This window comes from Carcharodon carcharias, chromosome 16 (assembly GCF_017639515.1).
Source record: "Carcharodon carcharias isolate sCarCar2 chromosome 16, sCarCar2.pri, whole genome shotgun sequence".
NCBI classification, from domain to species: Eukaryota; Metazoa; Chordata; class Chondrichthyes; order Lamniformes; family Lamnidae; genus Carcharodon; species Carcharodon carcharias.
Window position 1 is genome coordinate 44,440,970 of NC_054482.1, and position 23,327 is coordinate 44,464,296.

Here is a 23,327-nt window from a genome sequence, read left to right on the forward strand (position 1 = left end):
TTCTAGCGCATTTTGCCCATCATTCAGGGGTTTATAGCAGGGCACTTAGAAAATCTTAATGCAATCAGGCAGTGTAGCATGGTTTTCTGAAAGGGAAATCATGTTTAACTAATTTATTAGCGTTCTTTGAAGAAGTAACATGCAATGTGGATAAAGGAGAATCTGTAGATGTGGTGTCTTTGGGTTTCCAAAAGGCATTCAACAAGGCATCACATCAATGGGTACTACACAAAACAAGAGCTCACGGTGTAGGGGTAACAAATGAGCAAGGATAGAGGATTGGTTAGCTAACAGGAAACAGTAAATGGGTCATTTTCAGATTGGCAACCTATAACTAGCGGATTAGTGCTGGGGCCTCAACTTTTTATGATCTATATTAAGGACTTGGATGAGAGGACACAATGTATGGTTGCTAAATTTGATGACCTAAAGATATGTAAGAGAGTAAATTGTGAAGAGGACACAAGGAGTCTGCAAAGGGGTATGGATAGGTCAATTGAGTGGGCAAAAATTTGGCAGATGGTGTACAATGTTGGACGATGTGAACTTTCCTATTTTGGTAGGAAGAATAGGAAAGCAACATATTATTTAAATGGAGAGAGATTGCAGAACTCTGTGGTATAATGGGAGGATGAGCTGATATACGAATCACAAAAATGTAGTACAGCAAATGATGGGAAGCCAAATGGAATTTTGTCGTTTATTGCAAGTGAAATAGAATACAAAAGTAGGGAAGTTATGCTACAGCTGTAAAGGGCATTGGTGAGACTGCATCTGGAGTGCTGTGTAGAGTTTTTGTCTCCATATTTAAGAAAGATAAAATTGCATTAGAAGTTGCTCAGAGGAGGTTCACTCGAGTAATTCCTGGATTGAAGAGTTTATATTATGAGGAAAGGCTGGACAGGTTGGGCCTATGCCCATTAGAGATTAGAAGAATGAGGGGTGATCTGACTGAAACATATAAGATTTTGAGGGGATTTGACAGGGTGGGTGCTGAGAGGACCTTTCCTCTTATGGGACAGACTAGAACTAGGAGATATAGTTGAAAAATAAGCGGTTTCTGATTTAAGAAGATGAGGAGAAGTCTATTCTCAGAAGGTTGTTGGACTGTAGAATTCTCTTCCCTGAAGAGCAGTGAAGACTGCATCTGGAGTGCTGTGTAGAGTTTTTGTAGAATGTAGAGTTGAGGTCACAATCAGATCAGCCATGGTCTTATCAACTGGCAGGGCAGGCTCGATGGGGTCGAATGGCCTGCTCCTAATTTGTATGTTCATTTGCACGACAAGCTGAATGGTCTTCTTCTGTACCTTAACAACTCTAAGATTCCGTGAAGATATTTTCCCTCTAGAGCTTCAGCGAGCAGAGGAACAGATCACTTTACCACCGATTACCAAAAGATTCATAGGCTCCTGGTACTTGGCATGCAGCTATACCCCAGCCTGGCCCGTGGGGCGCTCCCCCTCCCCGCGTAATTAAAAGAAATCTTCTAACTGCTCCGGCATTAGGCAACCTCAGCTGTATTACCATAGAACCTAAATATGCCAATGGCTATTTTGCAATTTGTATCTTTTTGAAGTATACACTCCTTCTCTATTCAACCCAGTACATGATATATAAATTTTTCTTGTCTGCTGTGACATAGGTACAAAAAAACATTTACCTTCAAATTCTATAGACACTTTCCAATGCAGATGTTGCAAATGCCTTCGCAGCTTGTGACTATAGTTGGGTTTGAACTTTTCTTCAGGACACAAAGGACAGGTTTTTTTACCAGCTGAGGAAACATAACACATTGTCAGTAGCAGTTACTCAGAGAATCAAAAGTAAAATTATGGGAAAAAACACAATTGTGAATTGTAGACTGCGTTGATTTTTGATGAATTTTGATTTTAAGGCCAAATTCCTGCACTACTGATTTCATCCAGGTTGGTGGTGGTCACCACAATAGCGCTTGAGCAAAAATTAATTTTCCATACACTTGCATTCACACAGCAAACACCAGAATCCCATCATATATTAAAGAGGCATTTTTGCAGACTAATAAGTTTACCTGAAAACATTTGGCTACTGGGGAAGTTCTACATTACAGCAACTCCAGAATGAATTTTGTAGTGATATATGTTCACTGATCAATTACAGTTTTTTGCAAGTGCCATGGGAGATAATAAAGGAGCTTATTGCATCATGATTATCATTTGTGATGTTACAATGCAAGTTTGGCAAAATGTTTTTCAGTGGCTATAATGTCCCTTTAAAAAGTAAAACTCAACTGAATCTAACAAAATAGCGTTTTACCTCTAAGCTGCTTGCTGTCCAATCTGTTATACTGACAATAAAGTGATGCTACCAATTATCTTTCTTAAAAGAGATTTCAGCCATCTTGGAAGAATGTTAAAGTGGTAGATGTGTTGGTTTCAATTTTCCAAAATTCCTTAGATTCTGGAAAGGTTCCATCAGATTGGAAAATAGCGAAAGCAATTCCTCTAATCAGGAAAGGAGGGAGACAGAAAACAGGAAACTGCGGGCCAGTTAGCCTAACATCTGTCATAGAGAAAATGCTGGAATCTATTATTAAGGAGATTATAGCAGGGAACTTAGAAAATCTTAATGCTTTTGTGAAAGGGAAATTGTGTTTGACTAATTTTTCAAGAGTTCCTTGAGGATGTAACATGCAACTTGGATAAAGGGGAGTCTGTAAATGTGGTGTACTTGGATTTCCAAAAGGCCTTTGAAAACGTGCCACATCAAAGGTTACGACACAAAATAAGATTTTATGGTGTAGGGGATAACATGTTAGCATGGATAGGGGATTGGTTAGCTAACATGAAATAGAGGGTGGGCATAAATGGGTCATTTTCAAGGCTGGCATGACTGAAGTGCCACAGGGATCAGTGCTGGAGTCTCAACTATTTATAATCCATATCAATGACTTGGATGAGGGGACCGAATGTATGGTTGCTAAATTTGTGATGGCACAAAGGTGGACTGGAGAGTAAGTTGTGAAGAAGTCTGCAAAGGGATATACATAGGTTAAGTGATTGGGCAAAAATTTGGTAAATGGGAGTTTTTTTATTCATTTAAGGAATGTGGGCATCGCTGGCTTGGCCAACATTTATTGCCTATCCCTAATTGCCCTGGAGAAGGTGATGATGAGCTGCCTTCTTAAATTGCTGCAGTCCATGGGTATAATGTGGGGAGATGCAAACTTGTCCACTTTGACAGGAAGAATAAAGAGTAGAAATTATTTAAATGGAGAGAGATTGCAGAGCTCTGTGGAACAGACAGATGTGGGTATCCTGGTGCATGAATCACAAAAAGTTAGTATGCAGTTACAGTAAGTGATTAGGAAGCCAAATGGAATGTCGTAATTCATTGCAAGGGGAATGGAATATAGAAATAGGGAAGTTTTGCTACAGTTGTAGAGGACATTGTTGAGTTCACATCGAGAGCATTGTGTACAGTTTGGTCTCCCTATTTAAGAAAGAACATAATTGCATTAGAAGCAGTGCAGAGCAGGTTCACTCACTGATTCCTGGGATGAAGGGGTTGTCCTCCGAGGAAAGGTTAGGCGGGTTGGGCCTGAATCTAGTGGAGATTAGAAGAATGAGAGGTGATTTTATCGAAATATGTAAGATCCCAAGGAGCATAACAGGGTGGATGCTGAAAGGATGGTTCCCCATGTGGGAGAAACTAGAACTAGGGGACAGTTTAAGATGGAGATCAGAAGAATTTTTTTTCCTCGTACAACAGATTCAAAGGGTATAGGGGGTAGACAAAAAAATAAAGGCCATAATCAGATCAACCATGAACTTATCAACTAGCAGAGCAGGCTTGAGGGGCCAAATGGCCTACACCCGCTCCTAATTCCTATGTTCGTATGATTGCATGATAGATTTGGTGAACAGCTGAATTTTAAAAATTATTTAGTGAACAGCTGAATTTTAAAAATTATTTTCCCTCATACATTTTGCTGATCATTTTGATGATCTCAGGTTAATGAAATAGGAAGCAGACAACTATTTTTGGTCATTGAGACCCCTGTAAAGTTGATGCTTTGTAATAAAATGTTTGCTTCTCACTTGTTTTGCAGATCAACCCCAGTTTGAACAGAAGTTTATTTGTACAGAATCCAATTAGAAATCTTTTCTTCAATCGTTTCTGTAATTAACATAAACTTCTTAAAAGTAGTAAGAAGCTACCAAAAAATCAGCTGCTTATTTAATGACGAGTACACATACATAGCAGACTTTTTCAAGTTGATAACATTAGTAATAATTAGTTTCGATACAAGTATGCTTTTCAGTTGGAAAGAAACTGAACATCTCATCCTAATAATGCACTTAGCCTGATCTAATGCCAAATGCATAATGGTGATCTTAGTTAACATAGTGAATAAAAATACAGAATCAACCAGCTTCATAACAGTGTTTTGGTGGCTACTGCAATATGTACCACAAAAAAGGACGTAGACTTTCCTTCTGAACCAGCATGAGTGAGCTGCTAATCTCATTAAGTAATAAAGTCTAGGACAAAAGCAAATCAAATTCTTGTAGATTAAGCACGTGAAAGAACCAGCCCCATCACAGCCTAATAGTAAGGAATGGGTTTTTGTTCGCCTATTCTTAGTTTGGATACCGAAGTACACAGCAAAGAGGAAAGATTAAAAAATCAGCACCAACAAGTGAGCAGACATATAAACTTAAAGAACTTTTCATAATACATCCCATCATCTCTCCGAGTAATGGAGTTCTAAAGTACTTTGCTTCAAATGGCACACTGTGATATACTTTTAAAGGGTGGACTGCTTTTAGGTTTCTATTTTTTTGCAAATAATCAGGAAAATAATTTCCATTGGGCCTTATAAATCAGACATTTCATTTACTCTCAGCAAAGCAGAAGAACTTTGCTCTGTACTGTATTGGGAGTGCTAAAGATAAACTGTTTCTCTGCAACTCTTGAATGATTGGACAAACACTCACCTCCTTCAATATCTATAAGATTCTTCAAGTCTGTCAGAGTCTGTTGAATTGAGATGTGTCTCTCTGGTGGAAAAAGATAGTATTTCAGTGCACTGTAACCAATTAAAAATACTTATTTCTCATGCACATCATATCCATTTTAAATTATATGGTAAAAATAGTCACTGCATGTAATTAGTTCTCTAACATGTCTGTATGTAGGCACTACTTTGTTAGAGACAAGTGTTTTTTCTCCATTGCTTCCACTGAAGGGCAGTTGAGAAGACAGAGAAAGAAAGGTGGGAAGGGGAATAAGGGGTGACACAAAGAAGAAGAGGAGAGTAAAGGGAACAAAAGGGGAAAGGATTGAGCCAAGCCGTCTCTTAAGTTGACTTTTTACGAACATATGAAATAGGAGCAGAAGTAGGCCATTCAGCAACTCATTCAATGAGATCATGGCTGATCTGTTTGTGTTGAGTTCCACATTCCCATCTATCCTCGATAACCTTTAATTCCCTTAACAAGAATCTATCTACCTCTGCCTTAAAAATATTTTAAGCAAGGTGGTTGTAAAAATCTTTTCTAAACAAACCTGCTGTTCCAGTTGTTGAAATTGGACCCACTGGTTCAGAAAAGGTTTCAAGATTTACATCAGTGGATGTTGTTGTACTAAAATTTTGAGCTGAATCAGCACCGGAGTGCAAATCAATAGTGACATTGCCGACATCCTCAACATGGTCATTCTCAAAATTGAAAGCTGAAATATAAAAAAATTCATTTCTGAAACAGTTTTTTCAAAAAATCTAATTATCCTAATGGTGGTTAAAGAATTACTCTCCTCTCCCCAGAAAGAAACAAACAGAAAATGCTAGAAATCCAAAGCACACCAGCTTCTGGAAGAGGATAGTGGGTTAATATATTGTGCCTCTGATGCAGTATTATAATAGAAACATTAGTGTTGTCATTAGATTTATTTGGTGAGCTAATAACAAGAAATAAAATGAAAATTTACACAAGCTAATACATTGAATGAAATACTTTATAACTGCTATTCTTAACTCATTACTGCACTCACCATCACAATGACCACAGACCTATACTACCAGTCCAGTAACATTAAAGTTTTCTATTGTTCAAAACCCTCTGGATCTAACACAAGTTTGGAATTATACTGACAAACAGAATACTGTGGATGCTGGAAATCCGAAATAAAAACAGAAAATACTGGGAATACTCAACCTGGCAGCATCTCCTCTCTCCACAGAAGCCGACAGAGCTGCTGAGCATTTTGAGTTTTATTTTGGAATTATATTGTTGAATGTGTTTTTGTACATTTTAAAGTCACAAACTTATACATGTCCTACTCTAATCACTATTCTTTCACACAATCTGAGTCCCCCGAGGTTCGTGCACATATCCAAGCTTGGGCATATCTTCCCCTGATACATCAAAGCTCAGCCTGCCCAGCTGGGGCCTGACTGGTGCAATGCACATCAACCTCTTATTTCCTTTCTTGGTTACAAAGTAATGCACCAAAAGGGGAATCCTTTTCCCATGTGCTCTCAAGTAATAGCGACTTCCCACCTCCCTAGACATCTTCTTTTCCCCTTAGGAATATTAAACCACAGATCTCTCCTTCCCCCCGCCACCGCTCCAAGCCTCTAGCTGTTTCCAGTCAATGGATTCTGTTCCACTCTTCTAAATGATGTTTACAGTTTATTTCCCTTCATTTAAAATACTGAATTTTTAGGCACTAAATTCCTACTTTGCAGTGTCCTCCAGGCTAATGAATTTAAATTATCGGATAATTTAAAATCTTTTAGTCCAGAAACCAACTTTGAATTTTCAGAAGGCTGCATTGGCATTTAGATAATATATAGAATTGATTGAATGGTCATTGGTAAAATAATTCATAACTTCGGACTTTTATGTTACAACAGGTTGTTTCTAAGCAATCCATGATTAGAATAATCTACTGATATTAATAATTGATCTCATGTTGCATTATCATTGACAAAGGTGAACATAAAATGTGTATGTTTCTACCTCCCCACACAACTATCTCATCTTCCCTTTAATCAAAAGCTTCCTTTTGCCTTTTTTTCTAGTTCTGTCAGGCTGCAAGACAAAGTCATTCAAACAACCTAGAAATAGGCCGACTTAATAAAATTATTACTCCTGGTCCCAGTAAATGCTTCAGGACATATAAAAGGAAAAGAAATTTAGCAACCTTGAAAGATTTAGTGGTTCTTTAGATTAAGCAAAAAGCTAATTTGCTGTTAAGTCCTGAAAGTTTAGCATTAGTGTAGAAGTAAGCTAATGATACTACTCCTGACAAAAGCAAGGAGTAAATAAAATAAATGAGGACAGGCGGAATAAGAGGTCAAGCAAAATTTTTCATTGTTTCCTATTATCGATCCATTAGGTATTTATATACAAGTTAAACATTTATTAGTTGATTAAAAACAATTATATTATTAGGCTAAGTACTGGAAATATTTTTTCCATCACATCTCAGACTTGAGTGATCTGTTGCAACCAAAGGATTTAAAGCATTTTTATTCTCATCATGCACCAATACAAGTTCTCCTTGCCCAACTCACACTAAATGAATATCAAGGGGTCAGGACAGAGCAGATAGGAAGAAACTGTTTCTGTTGGCAGAAGGGTCAAGAATCAAAGGACTCTGATTTAAGGTGAGTGGCAAAAGAGCCAAAGGTGACATGAGGAAAAACTTATTTTATGCATTTAATGATTAAGATCTAGAATACACTGCCAAAGATTATGGCAGCTGAGTTGCTGTTGCAGAGAGCCGGCACAGTCACAATGGACCAAATGACTTCCTTCTGTGCTATAATCATTAGATAATTATGCAATCAGCTTCCAACACTGATGCATAACCTACAGCATGTCTACAGATGCACGTCCGGAAGGCCATTTTTAAATGAATTATTCCGATATCCATGTGGGTCCAACAAATGCACTGTTTCAGATGCAGTGCAAGCCCATTGTTGTGACACCATATTACGCCAGCACACAGATATATTACCGGTTGACTATCAGAGTTCCTTTGACTGTCCTCCAAACTGCTGCATTGTGCGACAGTAATTCTTCAGTGGAAATTTCTGTATTACATACACATTAAGGAAGGGATTTGAACACTGGTATGTTTTGGACTATCCACAGTTGCTTTTTCATCGCTTGTTCAAAATCATGTAGCCAGCTGAATGATTTTTTTTTGGCTGCACATTTGCTAATTGTGTAACAATTTGTATTTATCTTTAATAAAAAACAAATTGTTCCAAGGCACCTGGCAGATGGATAATCAGTCAAAAATAGGCCCTGAGCCTAAGAAAGAGCTATTAGGAGGGCTGAGGAAAAGTTTGGTCACAGATATCTTTTAAGCACAATCTTAAGGGAGAAGAGGCAGAGGGTTTCAGGGTGGAATTCTAGACAACAGTTCTTAGGAGGCTGAAGGTACAATGCTATTAGTGAGCAAAGGGAGGTGAGAAAGTACAAGGCAGGGTTAGTATGGTGGAGGGGGTGATGCTGGAGTTAATAGATAGATAGGGACATGTGAGACCATAAACCAATTTAAATACAAGGATGAACATTTAAAATTGGATACGTGGGACCTGGAAGTCAAAGTAGGTTCGCAAGGACAGGAAATAATGGACGAGCAAGAAATGGTGCAGGCAGCATTTTTTTTTTTACATGTGAACTAAAGTTTACTGATGGTTTAAAATGGGAGATAGGGAGGTTCGAGTATTGCAATACAGAGGTGATAAAGGCATGAATGAGTTTCAGCAGCAGATAGGCAGTGGCAAGGATAAAATATGAGTGATACTGTGGTGGTAAAAGCAGACGTCTTTGTGCTGGAGGGGGTATGGAGTTGGAAGCTCAATTTGAGGCTGCAGAGGACGCCAAGGTTGCATACAGTCTAGTTCAGCCTGAGGGTAGTGGTCCAAAGGGGATGGAATCTGTGGTAGGAGTTTGTAGTGGGGACCAAACAAACAATGGCTTTAGTATACTCAATGTTTACCAGGAGGAAGTTACAGCTTATCCAGTCTGACAAAAATGCAGTGAAAAGATTGAGAGAGAGGAAGAGGAAGTGTTATCAACATACATTAGAAAGCTTTTTCCAAGTCTTTGGTCAAGGTTGCAAAGGCGCAGCATGCAGATGAGGAAGAGGTGAGGCCCAGGTTCGATATTTGGGACATTCCAGGGGTGAGAAGACAGAGACCATTGCTGAAGACGCTTTGACGATAATAGGATAGCTAAGAATGGAATCAAGCAAAGGTAGCCCTGCTGCACCAGACATTAAGGAGAAATACCGGAAGACTTTGTGGTCGACTGTGTCAAAGATTGCAGAGAGGCCGAGGAGAGAAAGTTCATCGTGGTTACAGTCATAGCAGATATAATTTGTGGCTTTGATTAAAGCCTGTGGCATTATTGTATTCTTGCATGGAATTGTGGGAAAGATAGGCACAAATTTGGGAGGCGAAACAACATTTTAGGATTTGAGAGGTGAGTAAGTTTAGATATGGATGCTAGTTTCCAAGGGCAGAGAGGTTAAGGGTGGGTACTTTGCAGAATGGGGCGAGTGTTCACAGAAACCCCAACCTTGCCGATAAGTAATCCATGAGCTCCCCAAAATCGTGGGTGGAAGTAAAGGTAGATGGGGCGGGGAAGACAGGCTTAAGGAGATGTTTGGTTCAGGGTGGTGGGCGTGAAGAAAAGCCAGAGGCTATCCTTGATCTCCAAGATAATCCTGGATTAGTGGCCTGTTTTAACAGAGGAAAGTGAAGCCTATGTAACGTGTGTGTGAAGTAGCCAGTTGCAGCCAGCCTGCATGTTTATAGAATACTGAAAACAAACTCTCAGTTTGTTTAGACCAAGACAAGTTGCACTACTCAAGTATAAATATGGGACCAGTTACACATAGGTCACTCTCTGCTAACACAAATATAGAATAAGCATTCTGTTACTTAAATCCACTTATCTGCTCTGTGCCATCCTAACACATTACCCTACTCATTCAAAGTTCAAATTCAGTCCCTCCCTTCTCTGTCATATTCTGGTAGTGTTGTGATAATTTTGAAGGCCAGACATTTGGAAATCTGTTTTCAAATCTCTATGAAAGCAAAAGGAGTGTAATATTCCAAAATAAGAGGGATACTATAAAAAATGTTGCGTGGGGAGACATACAAAATGCAAGCAAAAGTTTGAAAAGTGTATGCATATACAGTTCAGAGGGTAGACATACAAAAGTAAATAAACCGAAGTGAGAAAGAAACGGAGAGAAAAAGTGGATGAGAACAGGTGAAATTAAGAGTTAGGCTATAAAAAAGGTATCCCATCAGTCACAATTCCACACCCGACCCGTGTCCAGTTCGATCAACTTCAACAGAACTAGTCGGGCATACAAGAGGTGGCAAAAATAATTTCATCTGTTTCACAACCAGGCAAAATCCAGCTTCATCCCCAAGGAGTTGGATAAGCAAAATGCTCCAAAATGTGATGCCAGTGAGCAATAGAAGATCAACTGCATTAACATTTTAGACATCTTGTAAAAGTCTAAAATTTGAGCATTAAAATATACGAATTTAATATCTTAGTTTCGAAAGGCATTGACTAATTTATACTACCCCTATGTAACATTCTTCCTTGCTGAAGTGCCTGTCCATGAACTTCCCCCTTTGATGGAAGGCTACTTCCACACCTGCCTCTCGGCTCCGTCACCAGGATCAGGCCCTCAGACGGAGCTCTGCGGTCAGGCCATCAAACAAACTCCATCAGAGTTTTCTGAAAATACAGACATTGTGAAATAAAATTCGCAGTTTCTTTCTATTACAAAACTTGACATGAGACTCAGGTATAACATTAAGTAAATGAATCCCAACCCTCTCACTTATATCCCTACTTGAGACAGTGTCCTCCTGGTGCAGGTCTCCTACTTGCTGCTCCGCCATATTACCAACAGTGTCGTTCAAAAAACTGGAGAGGGAATAGGTGGTTAGAAATGCGCATGCGGATCACCTGCAATGCATCATGGGAATTGTAGTTCGGTCGGGTCCGTTGGCCGGAAAGTATCTTGAGGGACCCCAACTCCCAGTATGCCTCACGTCCGGCATAGTTAACCACCTGAGAACCCCGGAGTTTTCTTTTAAGCAAAACGACCTCGCATCGTCACATTGAGAAGTTCAAGTGTGTGCGTCCAGTTTGATATATTTGTAGTGAGTATAAATCTTGGTGATTATTTCCCAGCAGAGCTGTAGTTAATGTCATTGTGTTGTTGATTTGGAAGAGGCCTAAGGTTCTGGGTTACATCAGGTGCCGACAGACACCACTTGGTATGTGCACAATCCCACTGCGGAGTCGGACGGGTCAAGTTTCCCAATGTAGTGGTTGTTAAGCTTGACACCCTGTGAAATGTCAACCCCTAGGGTGCCTAATGTATCCCTTGTAATATACTTCAAACTACTTACAATTGATTTAAAACAGAAAACGCGAGCCGACACTCGTATCAGGCAACATTGGTGGAGAGTACATAAATGCTGCGGAAGACTCCACAGCTGAAACGTCCACTCACAGGGCCAGGAGAATGCCACTTAGTCCCTCAAGCCTCTGCTGCCATTCAATGAGGCAACCCTAACTCATCTACCCGTCTGTTTCAGATGAAGTTACATTGTTTCATAGTTTGCCATTGTGAGATTTGAACTCTTGATAGTTTTGCCATTGTGAGATTTGAACTCTTGATCTTAGGGTTACAAACCCAGTACCATAACCACTTGGCTATTTAGGCCAAGCCCTAACTCATCTACTTGCCTCTGCTCCATAATCCCTTAATAACTTTGGTAAACAAAAATCTATTCATCCCTAATTTTAAATTAACAATTGATTGAACATCTGTTGCTGTTTGAGGGGAAAGAGTTCCAGACTTGTACCACCCTTTATGTGCAGAAGTGTTTCCTAATTTCACTCCTGAAAAGCCTGGCTCTAATTTTTATATTATGCCCTCTAGTCCTAGACTCCCCAGTCAGTAGAATATGTTGAAACTGTTCAAATCATCTGTTAACTTTCTAAACTCCAGGAAATATAACCCTAGTTTGTGTTATCTTTTCTTTTAATGGAACTTCATAATAGGTATTGTTCTGATAAATTTACAGTATGCTCTCTTCAATATATCCTTGCTAAGGTTTGATGCCCAGAGTGGTTCATATTGCTCCAGGTTTGGTCTAATCAGGGCTTTGTATGTAACATGACTTCTATCCCTTGTATTCTAGTCCTGTACTTAAAGGCCAGCATGCCATTAGCCTTTTTGATTATTTTCTGTACTTGTTCATGACATTTTAATGATCTTGTACTTGGACCCCCAAGTCTTTTTGGACCCCCACTGTTCTAGCTTTTCACCATTTTAAAGAGTACAGTGTTCTATCCTTTTTAGACGTAAAGTAGATGATTTCACAGTTGCCTATGTTGAAATCTATTTGCCAATTTACCTGATTTATCAATATCTTTGGTATATGATGCTTCTATATACTTTGCTTACTATTTTTCCTATTTGCGTAATTTGCAAATTGGGTATGTGGCTTTCTAGTCCAGTGTCTAAGTCGTTAGTGAATTGTGCTCCCTAGTCTTCTCTTGGCAGAAGCTGCCTGACCTGTTTCCAGTGTTCAAATTTTATATATCTGATTTTGCTGTCTTTCAAAATCATTGTTTTCTACTCCCTCCAAAGTACAATAAAAAATTGCATCAGCGATATCGCTACTGCTTTCCTCCCCTCAGTGTTTGCACCAAATGACTTAACCTCAACTATTTCAACCTCCAAGTCAACTCATTCTCTCTGCTCAAGTTCACTATGCCCTTATCCACCCTAAATCTCTTCCTCCATGTTAACTCCTCAACCCATATTCATGGCTACCCCTTGACTTTACCATCCTATTGTTACGACCTCCATGGTGATACTTTACAATTGATATTCCTAAACCCTTTTCAGACATTTTCAAAAACAATTCTAAATTATGAAACTTTTTAATGTAATTACAAATTTTCCTTACTGTTATTGCTTCCGGGGCAAAGGCTGCCCCTTAGAAAGAAGGAAGCTTTACTGTAGCAAAGTTTTCTTTACAACAGTGTTCAAAATACAGCAAGTTAATAACAAGGGTTACCATCCCTTGTTCTTTAAACTCTCAACAGGGCACTCAATCGCATTGTTTCAACCAGCAACATGCACAATTTTTGGAGTAAATGGTTGTAGCATCAGTCTCCATGGAAACAGCCTCTGGTTCTTAGATCAAAGCTTGTACCTCGTGTTCGCATTATTCATGCTGCTTTTTAAAATCTGCATTGGATTTTGTACAGTCTGGACCCTGGAATAGTATTTGTTGTTTATTGGATCCAAAGCCAGATGGTGAAGTATGAAACTAGATGCAAATTCTTTTCTTGGTAATAAGTTTATTTACAGAATGCAGCATTACATATTTCTGGTTTCTACCTAGCGCTCCATTGTCCCCAACCATCTCTTTTTTTTTGAACCATCTCTTTAGTGCTCTAAGTGCTTAATTAGACAATGCCATTAACCTGTGTATCTTAACAATACAATTAACATACCATTACGCATTTTCCTTTCTTTCGGGAAATGTTCTATTAGATTGGAAGATAGCAAATGTAACTCCATTATTCAAAAAGGGAGGGAGACAAAGTGGGAAACTACAGGCCAGTTAGCTTAACATCTGTCATAGTTCTGTCGAAGGGTCATGAGGACTCAAAATGTCAACTCTTTTCTTCTCCGCCGATGCTGCCAGACCTGCTGAGTTTTTCCAGGTAATTCTGTTTTTGTTTTGGATTTCCAGCATCCGCAGTTTTTTTGTTTTTATCATAGGGAAAATATTAGAAGCTAATATTAAAGAAACTAATGAGGCGGAGTCAACATGGTTTTGTGAGAGGGAAATCATGTTTAACCAACCTATTGGAGTTCTTTGAGGAAGTAATGTGCTGTGGATAAAGGGGAACTGGTGGATGTACTGTACTTAGATTCCCAGAAGGCATTTGACAAAGTGCCACATGAAAGGTAATTGCAGAAAATAAAAGCTCATGATATAGGGAGTAACATACTGACATGGATAGAAGATTGGCTGGCTAACAGGAAGCAGGGAGTAAGCATAAATGGGTCTTTTTCAAGTTGGCAAGATGTAAAGAGTGGTGTGCCACAGGGATCAGTGCTGGGACCTCAGCTGTTTACAATTTATATAAATGACTTGGATGAAAGGATGGATGGGATAGTTGCCAAATCTGCTGATGACACAAAGATAGGTAGGAAAGTAAGTTGTGAAGAGGACATAAGGAGGCTACAAAAAGATATAGGTTAAGTGAGTGGACAAAGATCTGGCAAATGGAGTATAACATGGGAGAATGTGAAATTGTCCTTTTTGGCAGGAAGAATTTAAAAAAAAGCATATTATCGAAATGGAGAGATTGCAGAGCTCTGGAATGCAGAGGGACCTGGGTGTCTTGGTGCATGAATCGCAAAAGGCTAGTATGCAGGTATGGCAATTAATTGGGAAAGCTACTAGAATGTTATCACTTATTGCAAGGGGAATTGAATGCAAAGGTAGGGAGGCTATGCTTCAGTTATACAGAGCACTTGTGAGACCGCATCTGGAGTGGTGTGTACAGTATTGGTCACCTTATTTAAGAAAGGATGTAAATACATTGGAAGCAGTTCAGAGAAGGTTTACCAGAGTAATACCTGGAATGGGCGGGTTGTTTTATGAGGAAAGTTTGGACAGACTAGGCTCGTGCTTGCTGGAGTTTCGAAGAGTAAGAGGTGACTTGATTGAAACATAGGATCTTGAGGGGACTTGACAGGGTGGATGTGGAGATGATGTTTCCTCTTGTGGGAGAATCTAGAACTGGGGGTCACTTTTTAAAAATAAGGGGTTGCCCTTTTAAAATGGAAATTAGGTGAAATTTTTTCTTAGTAGGCTGGGAGTCTTTGGAACTCTTCCTCAAAAGGTGGTGGGAGCAGAGTCTTTGAATATTTTTAAGGCAGAAATGGATAGATTCATGGTAAAGGAAGGAGTGGTAGGTTATCGGCAGTAGGCGGGATGTAGATTTGAGGTTGCTATCAGATCAGCCATGATCTTATTAAATGGTGCTGCAGGCTCGGGGGGCCAAATGGCCTACTCCTCCTTCTCCTTGTTTGTATGTTTATAACACTCAAACAATTACAAAGAAAATCAAAGTTTATAACCCACCATAAGACAAGACATCCCTTTTCTAGGACCTCCAACAATTTCTTTGAGCAAGCATTCCTTTTTGTGAAGCAGCCCGATAATTGGTGACATGTATCCACCCATTTTCTCAGGCTTCTTCTCTCTAACATCTCTTTTATGCTGACAAGGTCAATCCTTAAACGTTTATCAGTCACACTTTGTCAAATGTACATTATCCCATAGAGAACTGTTAACCATAGAGCAATTAATTGGCAAACCTTTCTCCGAATGCCCCTTGTATAAAATTTTCCTCAATGTTTGATAAGTAAAATACCATATTTGCTAGAACCAGTGTGAGGGTACTTTTTACTAGCCATTTTATTTTCCTGGCTTCCCAGCCTAAAGAACACTTTTTTCATTTTCACCCATCAAGAATATTATAAACTCAGCTGTGCACCAGTCTACTTCATGTTTAAGCTAGGAAATTGAGGGTATAAACAACCTGCATTCCATCTGCCATGTCCATTAAAATATGCAAAGTGCTATTCAAAAAAAAATCTACTCAAACTCTCATTACTGCCTCTAGTGTGATTGCAACCATTTCAGAAGGTTTAAGATCAGTTTACCTTCAGTTCTTTCTTATACCGTTCGCAAGGTTGCTGAATTTTGCTTTCCAAACATAGTGAACCCATCGTCATATTTTTCTATGCAGTATTTCATTTTCTTGACCACTAACAGTGGCACTAACTCTTCACATTGTTAATTTTGGGAGTGTGGTGAGGGCACGGTCAATTGAGGTTTTCAAAAGGGAATTGCATCATAATCTGAAAAGCTAAAAATTGCAGGACAACAGAGAAAGGCAGAGAGTGGCACTCGGTGACTTGCTCTTTCAGAGGGCCAGCATTGACATGAAGTGCCAAATTACTGCCTTCTGTGTTTTAATCATTCTATGATTCCATGGGAATTATTAGTAAAAATGACTAATTTCATGTCTTTCGGGTCTGGAAACTGAGTACATGTTTCTCCAGATTTAATTTGTTTAATGTTTTACTTGCCCTCAAAACATTCTCAATTGTAGCATGTCATCATGATGCTAAGTTCCAATGCATCATAACTGGCATTGAGACTTGGAGTGCATAACCAATTTAACTGATCAATCAAGCTTCTTAGCTGCTCAGTCTCTTTGGATGCAGGATCATCTTTTGACGATGACTGCCTGATTTATTGGGATACAATTAACACTTTTGAGATGTGATTGTTAATTCAAAATTACTCTTGACCTATATTGATTGCCTAACGTTAAACTCCCATGGCTGGTTGGGAATAAAGAAAGAAACCCAAGTCTTGACTTCTTCCAGATGGAACTTTATTCCCACTGCTCTGAAACTTCATTCCCAGATCACTACCTGTTTCACCTTTATATGCACCCAATGATGTGCTTAACAAATTTACCTTTAATTATTCACTCAATCCCTTGTTGACTCTTAACTATTTTTCATCCTAACATCCAAGCCTATATCCTGCTATCTAAAGGTCTTGGAAGGCAGACTTCCAATCTTAAATTCCCCTTTGATCTCATCTTTTACAATTTGCTCGAACTCTGTAGAACCTCCCAATAGAAAATCATCAACATGCTTCATAAAGAGGTTTGGTTGGTTGGACCAATTTGGTTGGTCAGCTAAGATATTACTGAAAATGACTTTCAGTTGCATTGTTCATAACTAATGTGTATTTCTGTATAAAGGCTGCACCTGGTTGCCATGTCTATAAAATGCAAAATGAAAATGTTCCTGTTATTGTCCCACGTTGGAGTTTAACATTAGACAATCAATATAGGTCAAGAGCTACTTCATAAAGCCTCATGCTAATGAGTTACTTGCAATAGGCTGTGAGGTTGTCCTCTGATACTTTTTGAACACCACATTTTTCAGTAATCTCTTCAGTAAGCCTTGTGTACTCATCATCATCCACCCCTGCATCCTTTAGCAGAATTTTTAATCTGTGCCAAGAGCGATGGACAAATTGGTGATGAAACTTGAAGACAACTTGCCTTTTTTCTCTTAACTCCTATCACCTGGTGCCATCAACACTTCTTTAACATTCTGATTAGGGATGTTAGGTTTTGTTAAAGGGATACAGTAATGTCTTGATTGAAAGTCAGTAAATTTGCAATTTGCCAAAAGACAATTGCTTTATCATGTTTCATTTGTGCCTTTTTCATGGAAGGCTTGCTCAACAGCTGGGGTTTTTCACTAAATAACATATCTATACTAAAGCGGTATACCCCAGTTATTAAGCATGGAATCACCACTCTTTTCAGTGAGCACAATGTGTTGACATTCCCAAACTAAGTAGAACTCTCATATTCCTTATTTTGATCCTTTACCACTGAGTAAAATCTAAATAACATTTTAACCAAGCTGTTCCACAAACTGAAGATGTGAAATCACAGTCCAACATGGCACAATTAAATGAACCTGTGACTACACATTACTGGACTGAAGCTTCTTGTGACTTGTACAACTTTCTCAGGCTGATCAATATCATTTTCTCCAACTTCTGAATTTTGTGTCATGCATCACTTTGAAAACTCTTGATCCATTTTAGACAATTTACCATAAATCCAAAAGACCCATTAACAGTTTCTCAGGAATTCCTGGTGTTCAGTTATTGCTCTAATTCTGTTGCTACCAGATCTTTCAAAACTCCCTTCATCCTCACTTCTTTTGTCTGTAATTCTTCTGTTGTATTGACACTTGGGCTCCATATCTGAACAATTTTAAAAGGCCATGATCATAGAGTCCTCCATTTTCTGTGACACTGTAGAACTTCCCCTGAGTGTGAGGGCTGCTAGAATGACAACTTCCCCAGGAATTTTATTAAAGCATCAGACATCTGATCCAAAAATGTGTCTTTTTGAGACTCAAACTCCAGTTCAGACTAGAAGCCTATCCACGTGCAACACTTCAGTGCAATCCAACAATTTGAAAGCAAACACTGAACAAGGAATTTTAAGATTGAATTTCTGCAGTCTTTTATATAGTTCATTAAAGTCTGTGATGTATTCCTCTATGGAATAACTGTCTGTCTTTCTAACTCTATCAAAGTCTAACCATGACTTGTAGGCATTTAATAAATCATGTTTCTTGTCTGTTTTACCCGTAAAGCTTAATAGAAGCTTCCTTCCTCAGTATTCAACGGATGGGCCTCTAGCTCACAAATTACTCTGCGTCTGATCTTGCTTCTGTAAGATTGTGACAGTGCCAAGACCGTATGTTGTTTTCCCTTGGGTAAGGAGTTAATCTATGTCTGCATATCTAGTTCATTTTCCATTGATCATAAGGTTCAGACTCCGAGAACATCAGTAGGAAATCATATTCTGATAATTTACACTTGATTTCAGCCATTCTTCATAAAAGTAACTCAGAATATAATCTTCTGTCTGGGAAAAATAATTTCTTACTTTCCAATCTTCTTCACCATTAGGCAACCATCCTCTGCTACCATGCTAAATTGGATCCTATGTCAGATGGTGAAGTATGAAGCTGGCCACACATCTTTTTCTTGATATGTGATTCATTTACAGAATGTAGCATTACATATATGCGGTCTGTACTAACTAAATCAGTCCCCCAGCAGTCCCTTGATACTCTTTGGAGTACCCATGAAATAAAATAGACTGATTAATCAAATAAACCAATTAAACAAATTGATAGCCCTTGAAAGGGGGCTTACTTAATTAATTAATGCCCTTCACCTTTGTATCTTAACAATCTAATTAACATACCATTAACAATGCTACTGGTGTATAAAGCCCTGGTTCAAACATACCTCGAGTACTGTAAGCAGTTCTAGACAGCATGCCTTAAGGAGGATATATTGGATTTGGTGGAAGTACAGCATAGATTTACCAGCCTGATACCTGGATTCCAAAGGTTAAGCTATGTGGAGAGATTATACAAACTGGGCTTGTACTCCCTGAAATTTGCAAGGTTAGCAGGTGACTTGATAGAAGTGTTCAGTATATTAAGGAGAACTGATTGGCAGTTAGAGAGAAACTATTTCCATTGGTTGTGAAGTATCGGACTAAGGGGCATAGTCTTTAAAAAATGGAGTCAATTCTTACAGAAGTGAAGTTAGGAAACAGTTTTAAATTGGATCTCTTTCTGAACAATTGGTACACTGTTGGACAGAGGATTAAACAAGAAATTATTGGAGCATGTAACAAAGGCAATGTAATAATTATTGGGGGGGGGGGGTTTAATCTTGATATAGACTATACCAATCAAATTGGCAAGGGTGGTCTAGAATATGAGTTTATAGAATGCTTTCGTGACAGTTTCCTGGAGCAATACGTTGTGCAGCCAACAAGGGATAAAGCTATTTTAGATCTAGTATTGTGTAATGAGGGAGAACTAATGAGTTATCTCATGGTAAAAGATCATAGTGATCATAATACAATTGAATTCCATGTTAGGTTTGAAAGTGACATACTCCAATTACAAACAAGAATCTTAAACAAAGCCAATTAATATAGTTGTGAAGGGGAAACTTGCTAAGGTTGATTGGGTAAATGGACTAAAAGATATGGTGGTAAATATACAGTGGAAAACATTTAAGGAAATAATTAAAATGTTCAACAATACATTCCATTGAAAAACAAAAACTCAACAAGAAAGATCCATCTGTGGCTTACCCATGAAATTAAGGATAGTATTGGATTAAAAGAAGTGGTTTTGTGTTGCAAAGAATCATAGCAAATCTGAGAATAAGAACGTAAGAAATAGGAGCAGGAGTAGGCCATTTGGTCCCTAAAGCCTACTTCGTCATTCAATAAGATCATGGCTGATCTTTCTCAACTCCTCTTTCATGCCAGCCCCTCATAGCCCTCCACTCCCCAATATTCCAAAAATCTATCTACCTCTTTAATTACTTTCAGTGATATAGCCTCCACAACTCTCTGGGGTAGAGAATTCCAGACATTCACTACCCTCTGAGAGAAGAAATTCCTTTGCATCTCAGTTTTAAATGAGTATCCCCTTATTCTGTAACCTCTAGGTTGAGATTCCCCCACTAGTGAAACATCTTCTCAACATCTACCCTGTCAAGCCTTCTCAATCTTGTACGTTTCAATACCACTCATTCTACTAAACTCTAACGAATAAAAGCCTAACTCCCTGTTCAGCCGTTCTTGATAAGCCAACCCTTTCATCCCAGGAATCAGCCTAGTGAATCTGTTTTCAACTGCCTCCAATGCCCTTTCTTAAATATGGGGACCAAAACTGTACACAGTATTCCAGGTGTGGCCTCACCAACACCCTATACAGTTGTAACAAGACTTTCCTATTTTTAAACTCCAACCCCCTAGCAATACAGGCCAAAATTCCATTTGCCTTGTTAATTACTTGGTTTTGGAGTGTTTTAGATACCAACAAATGGCTGCCAAACAGTTGATAATAAGGAGAAAAAGAGAATATGAGCGTAAACTCAGGAATATAAACTCAGATTGTAAGAGCTTTTGCAAGTATGTATAAAGGAAGAGAGTAGCTAAAGTAAACATTGGTCCCTTAGAAGTAGAGAGCAGAAAAATTACAGGGAATGAGGAAATGCAGAGACATTGAACAAAAATTTGTTTCCATCTTCACAGTAGAAGCTACAAGTTACATACTACAAAAAGAGGGTAGCCTAACTGCTAAAAAGAGTGAGGAAATTAAAGTAATTATAAGCAGAGAAAAGATATTGGAGAAATTTAAGGGACTAAGATTCGACAAATCTCTTGCACCTGATGGCTTCCATCTTAACAGGTGCAGTGATAGTGGATGCACTGGCTATTATTTTCTAAAACTTCCTAGATTCTGGAATGGCCTCAGCAGATTGGAAGTTAGCAGATGTAACAACTGCTCCAATGAGGGGAGAGAAGATGGAAATACAGGCCAGTTGGCCTGACACCAGTCATCAAGAAAGTGCTTGAATCTATTATTGAGGAAGTCTTAACAATGCACTTGGAAAATCATAGTATGATCAGACCAAATCAACATGATTTTACGAAAGGCAAATTGTGTTTAACAAATTTATTGGAGTTTTTTTGAGGATGTAACTAGGAGGATAGATAAAGGGGAACCAGTATATCTAGATTTCTAAAAGCATTCAATGAGGTGCTACACAAAAGGTGCCATACAAGATAAAGGCTCATAGAGTTGAGGTCAATGTATTAGCATGGATAGAGGATTGGTTAATGGATAGGAAGCAAATAGTAGATATAAATGTACCATTTTCAATTTGGAAAGCTGGGTGGAAACGTAAGCTGTGATGAGACTGCAAAGAGATATAGGCAGGTTAAGTCAGTGGACAACAGGATGGCAGATGGAGTATAATGTGAGATTATTCACTTTGGCCATAAGAAAAGGAAAGCAGAATATTTTTTGAAAGGCATGAAACTTGTAAATGTTGATGTTCAGAGAGACTTGGGTGCGCTCTTACAAAGAACACAGAAAGTTAGCATACAGGTACAGAAAACAATTAGGAAGGCAAATGGCATGTTGGCCTTTATTGCAAGGGGATTGGAATACAGGAATAAAGAAATCTTGCTACAGTTGTGCAGGGCTTTGCGACCACACCTGGAATACTGTTCAGTTTTGGTCTCCATATTTAAAGAAGGATACACTTGCACTGGAGGCAGTACAGCAGAGGTTCACTTGATTGGTCTCTGGGATGAGAGGGTTGTCTCATGATGAGAGGCTGAGAAAATTGAGCCTATATTCTCGAGTTAAGAAGAATCCGAGGTGATCTCATTGAAACATACAAGATTCTGAAGAGGCTTGACAGGGTAAATGCTGAGAGGCTGTTTCCCCAGCTGGGGAATCTAAAACATGGGGGTACAAGTCTCAGGATAAGGTGACCATCATTTTGGACTGGGATGAGAAGTTTCTACACTCAAAGGGTTGTGAATCTTTGGATTTTTCTACCCCAAGGGTTGTGGGTACACCATTATTGAATATATTTAAGGCTGAAATAAAAACAAAAAGTGCTGGAAAGACTTAGCAGGTCTGGCAACATCTGTGGAGAGAGAAACAGAGTTAGCGTTTTGAGTCCAATATGACTTCTTCGGAACTAGACACGGGGAGGCAAAACTGTGGGAGATGCTGAAGAAGAGCCATATTGGACTCGAAACATGAACTCTGTTTCTCTCTCCACAGATGCTGTCAGACCTGCTGGGTTTTTCCAACACTTTTTGTTATTTCAGATCTCCAGTATTCACAGTTTTTTGCTTATATTTAAGGCATAGACGGATTTTTGAGGTCTCGGGGAATCAAGGACATGTTTAAGCCCAAGTTCAAGCATGATCGTAGTGAATGGTGGAACAGGTTCGACAGACTGTATGGTCTACTCCTCCTATCTCGTGTTCCACAAATGGCTATTGATGCTAGTCAATTGCTAATTTTAAATCTGATATTGATAGATTTGTGTTAACCAAAGGTATTGAACGATATGAGACAATGATAGGTTATGGATATAGAACACACATCAACCATGATCTCATTGAATAGCTGAACTGAATTTAGGGGTTAAATGGCCTACTTCTGTTCCTCGCCCCACTTCCCATTATTGTGATGCACAGTCACTGCAACATATCTTTCCTGCTATAGCGAACATTCTCTGTACCATCTACTTTGATATTGTGGGCTTTAATGCCTACCTTTAATAACAACCAGAGCCCATTGATTTAAAGATAGTGTAAAATATTTGCTTAATCATAGAATATGAACGTAAAATATCACTAAAACTTCTATAAATATTTTAATTATAACATTTCAATGAAGAATCATTGTAAATTATTGATTTCATTAATACTGAATATTGTATACTATGTAGTCAGCAATGCCTTTAGACATCTAGGGCTGAAATTTATGGGCCACCCGTGGGTGGAAAAACAGGTGGGTGGACCCGCACATTAAAGTGCTGTGTGAGCACGGCTTGCCTGCACCTACTACGATTTTATGAGCAATGGGGAAGGTGTCAGGTGGGCTGCCCATCTGTGGCCCAATTGAGGTCCCTGAGTAGGGCAATTAATGCTCAACTAAGAGCTTCATGCCGCCATTGCTCTGATTTAATGGGTGGCAGGAGAAGCCTGCACCCAATTTGTAGCAGGTTT

The 23,327-nt window shown here is 38.8% G+C and overlaps 2 protein-coding genes across 10 annotated transcripts in view; one reads left to right on the top strand and one right to left on the bottom strand.

Moving 5' to 3' along the window:
* Positions 1-10,962, bottom strand: part of trmt1l (tRNA methyltransferase 1-like) — a 67,628-nt gene extending 56,666 nt beyond the window's left edge. Inside the window, exons 1-4 of one of the 6 annotated variants that reach the window (XM_041208861.1) lie at positions 10,882-10,962; positions 5,551-5,715; positions 4,980-5,042; positions 1,661-1,774 (exon numbers count right to left, since the gene is read on the bottom strand). In XM_041208861.1, coding sequence (XP_041064795.1) covers positions 1,661-1,774; positions 4,980-5,042; positions 5,551-5,715; positions 10,882-10,930 — 391 coding nt within the window. In that variant the 5' untranslated portion in view covers positions 10,931-10,962. Of the gene's footprint in view, positions 1-1,660; positions 1,775-3,526; positions 3,586-4,979; positions 5,043-5,550; positions 5,716-10,606; positions 10,629-10,869 lie in introns of those variants that run through there. The other 5 variants (XM_041208860.1, XM_041208862.1, XM_041208865.1 and 2 more) reach the window with 5 other exon arrangements.
* Positions 10,963-11,061: 99 nt separating this feature from the next.
* swt1 (SWT1 RNA endoribonuclease homolog) overlaps positions 11,062-23,327 on the top strand; it is a 158,464-nt gene continuing 146,198 nt past the window's right edge. For 3 of the 4 annotated variants that reach the window (XM_041208722.1, XM_041208725.1, XM_041208724.1), the window contains exon 1: positions 11,071-11,194. The gene's annotated coding sequence lies outside the window, so the exon portion shown is untranslated. Of the gene's footprint in view, positions 11,195-23,327 lie in introns of all 4 variants that reach the window. The other variant, XM_041208723.1, reaches the window with a different exon arrangement.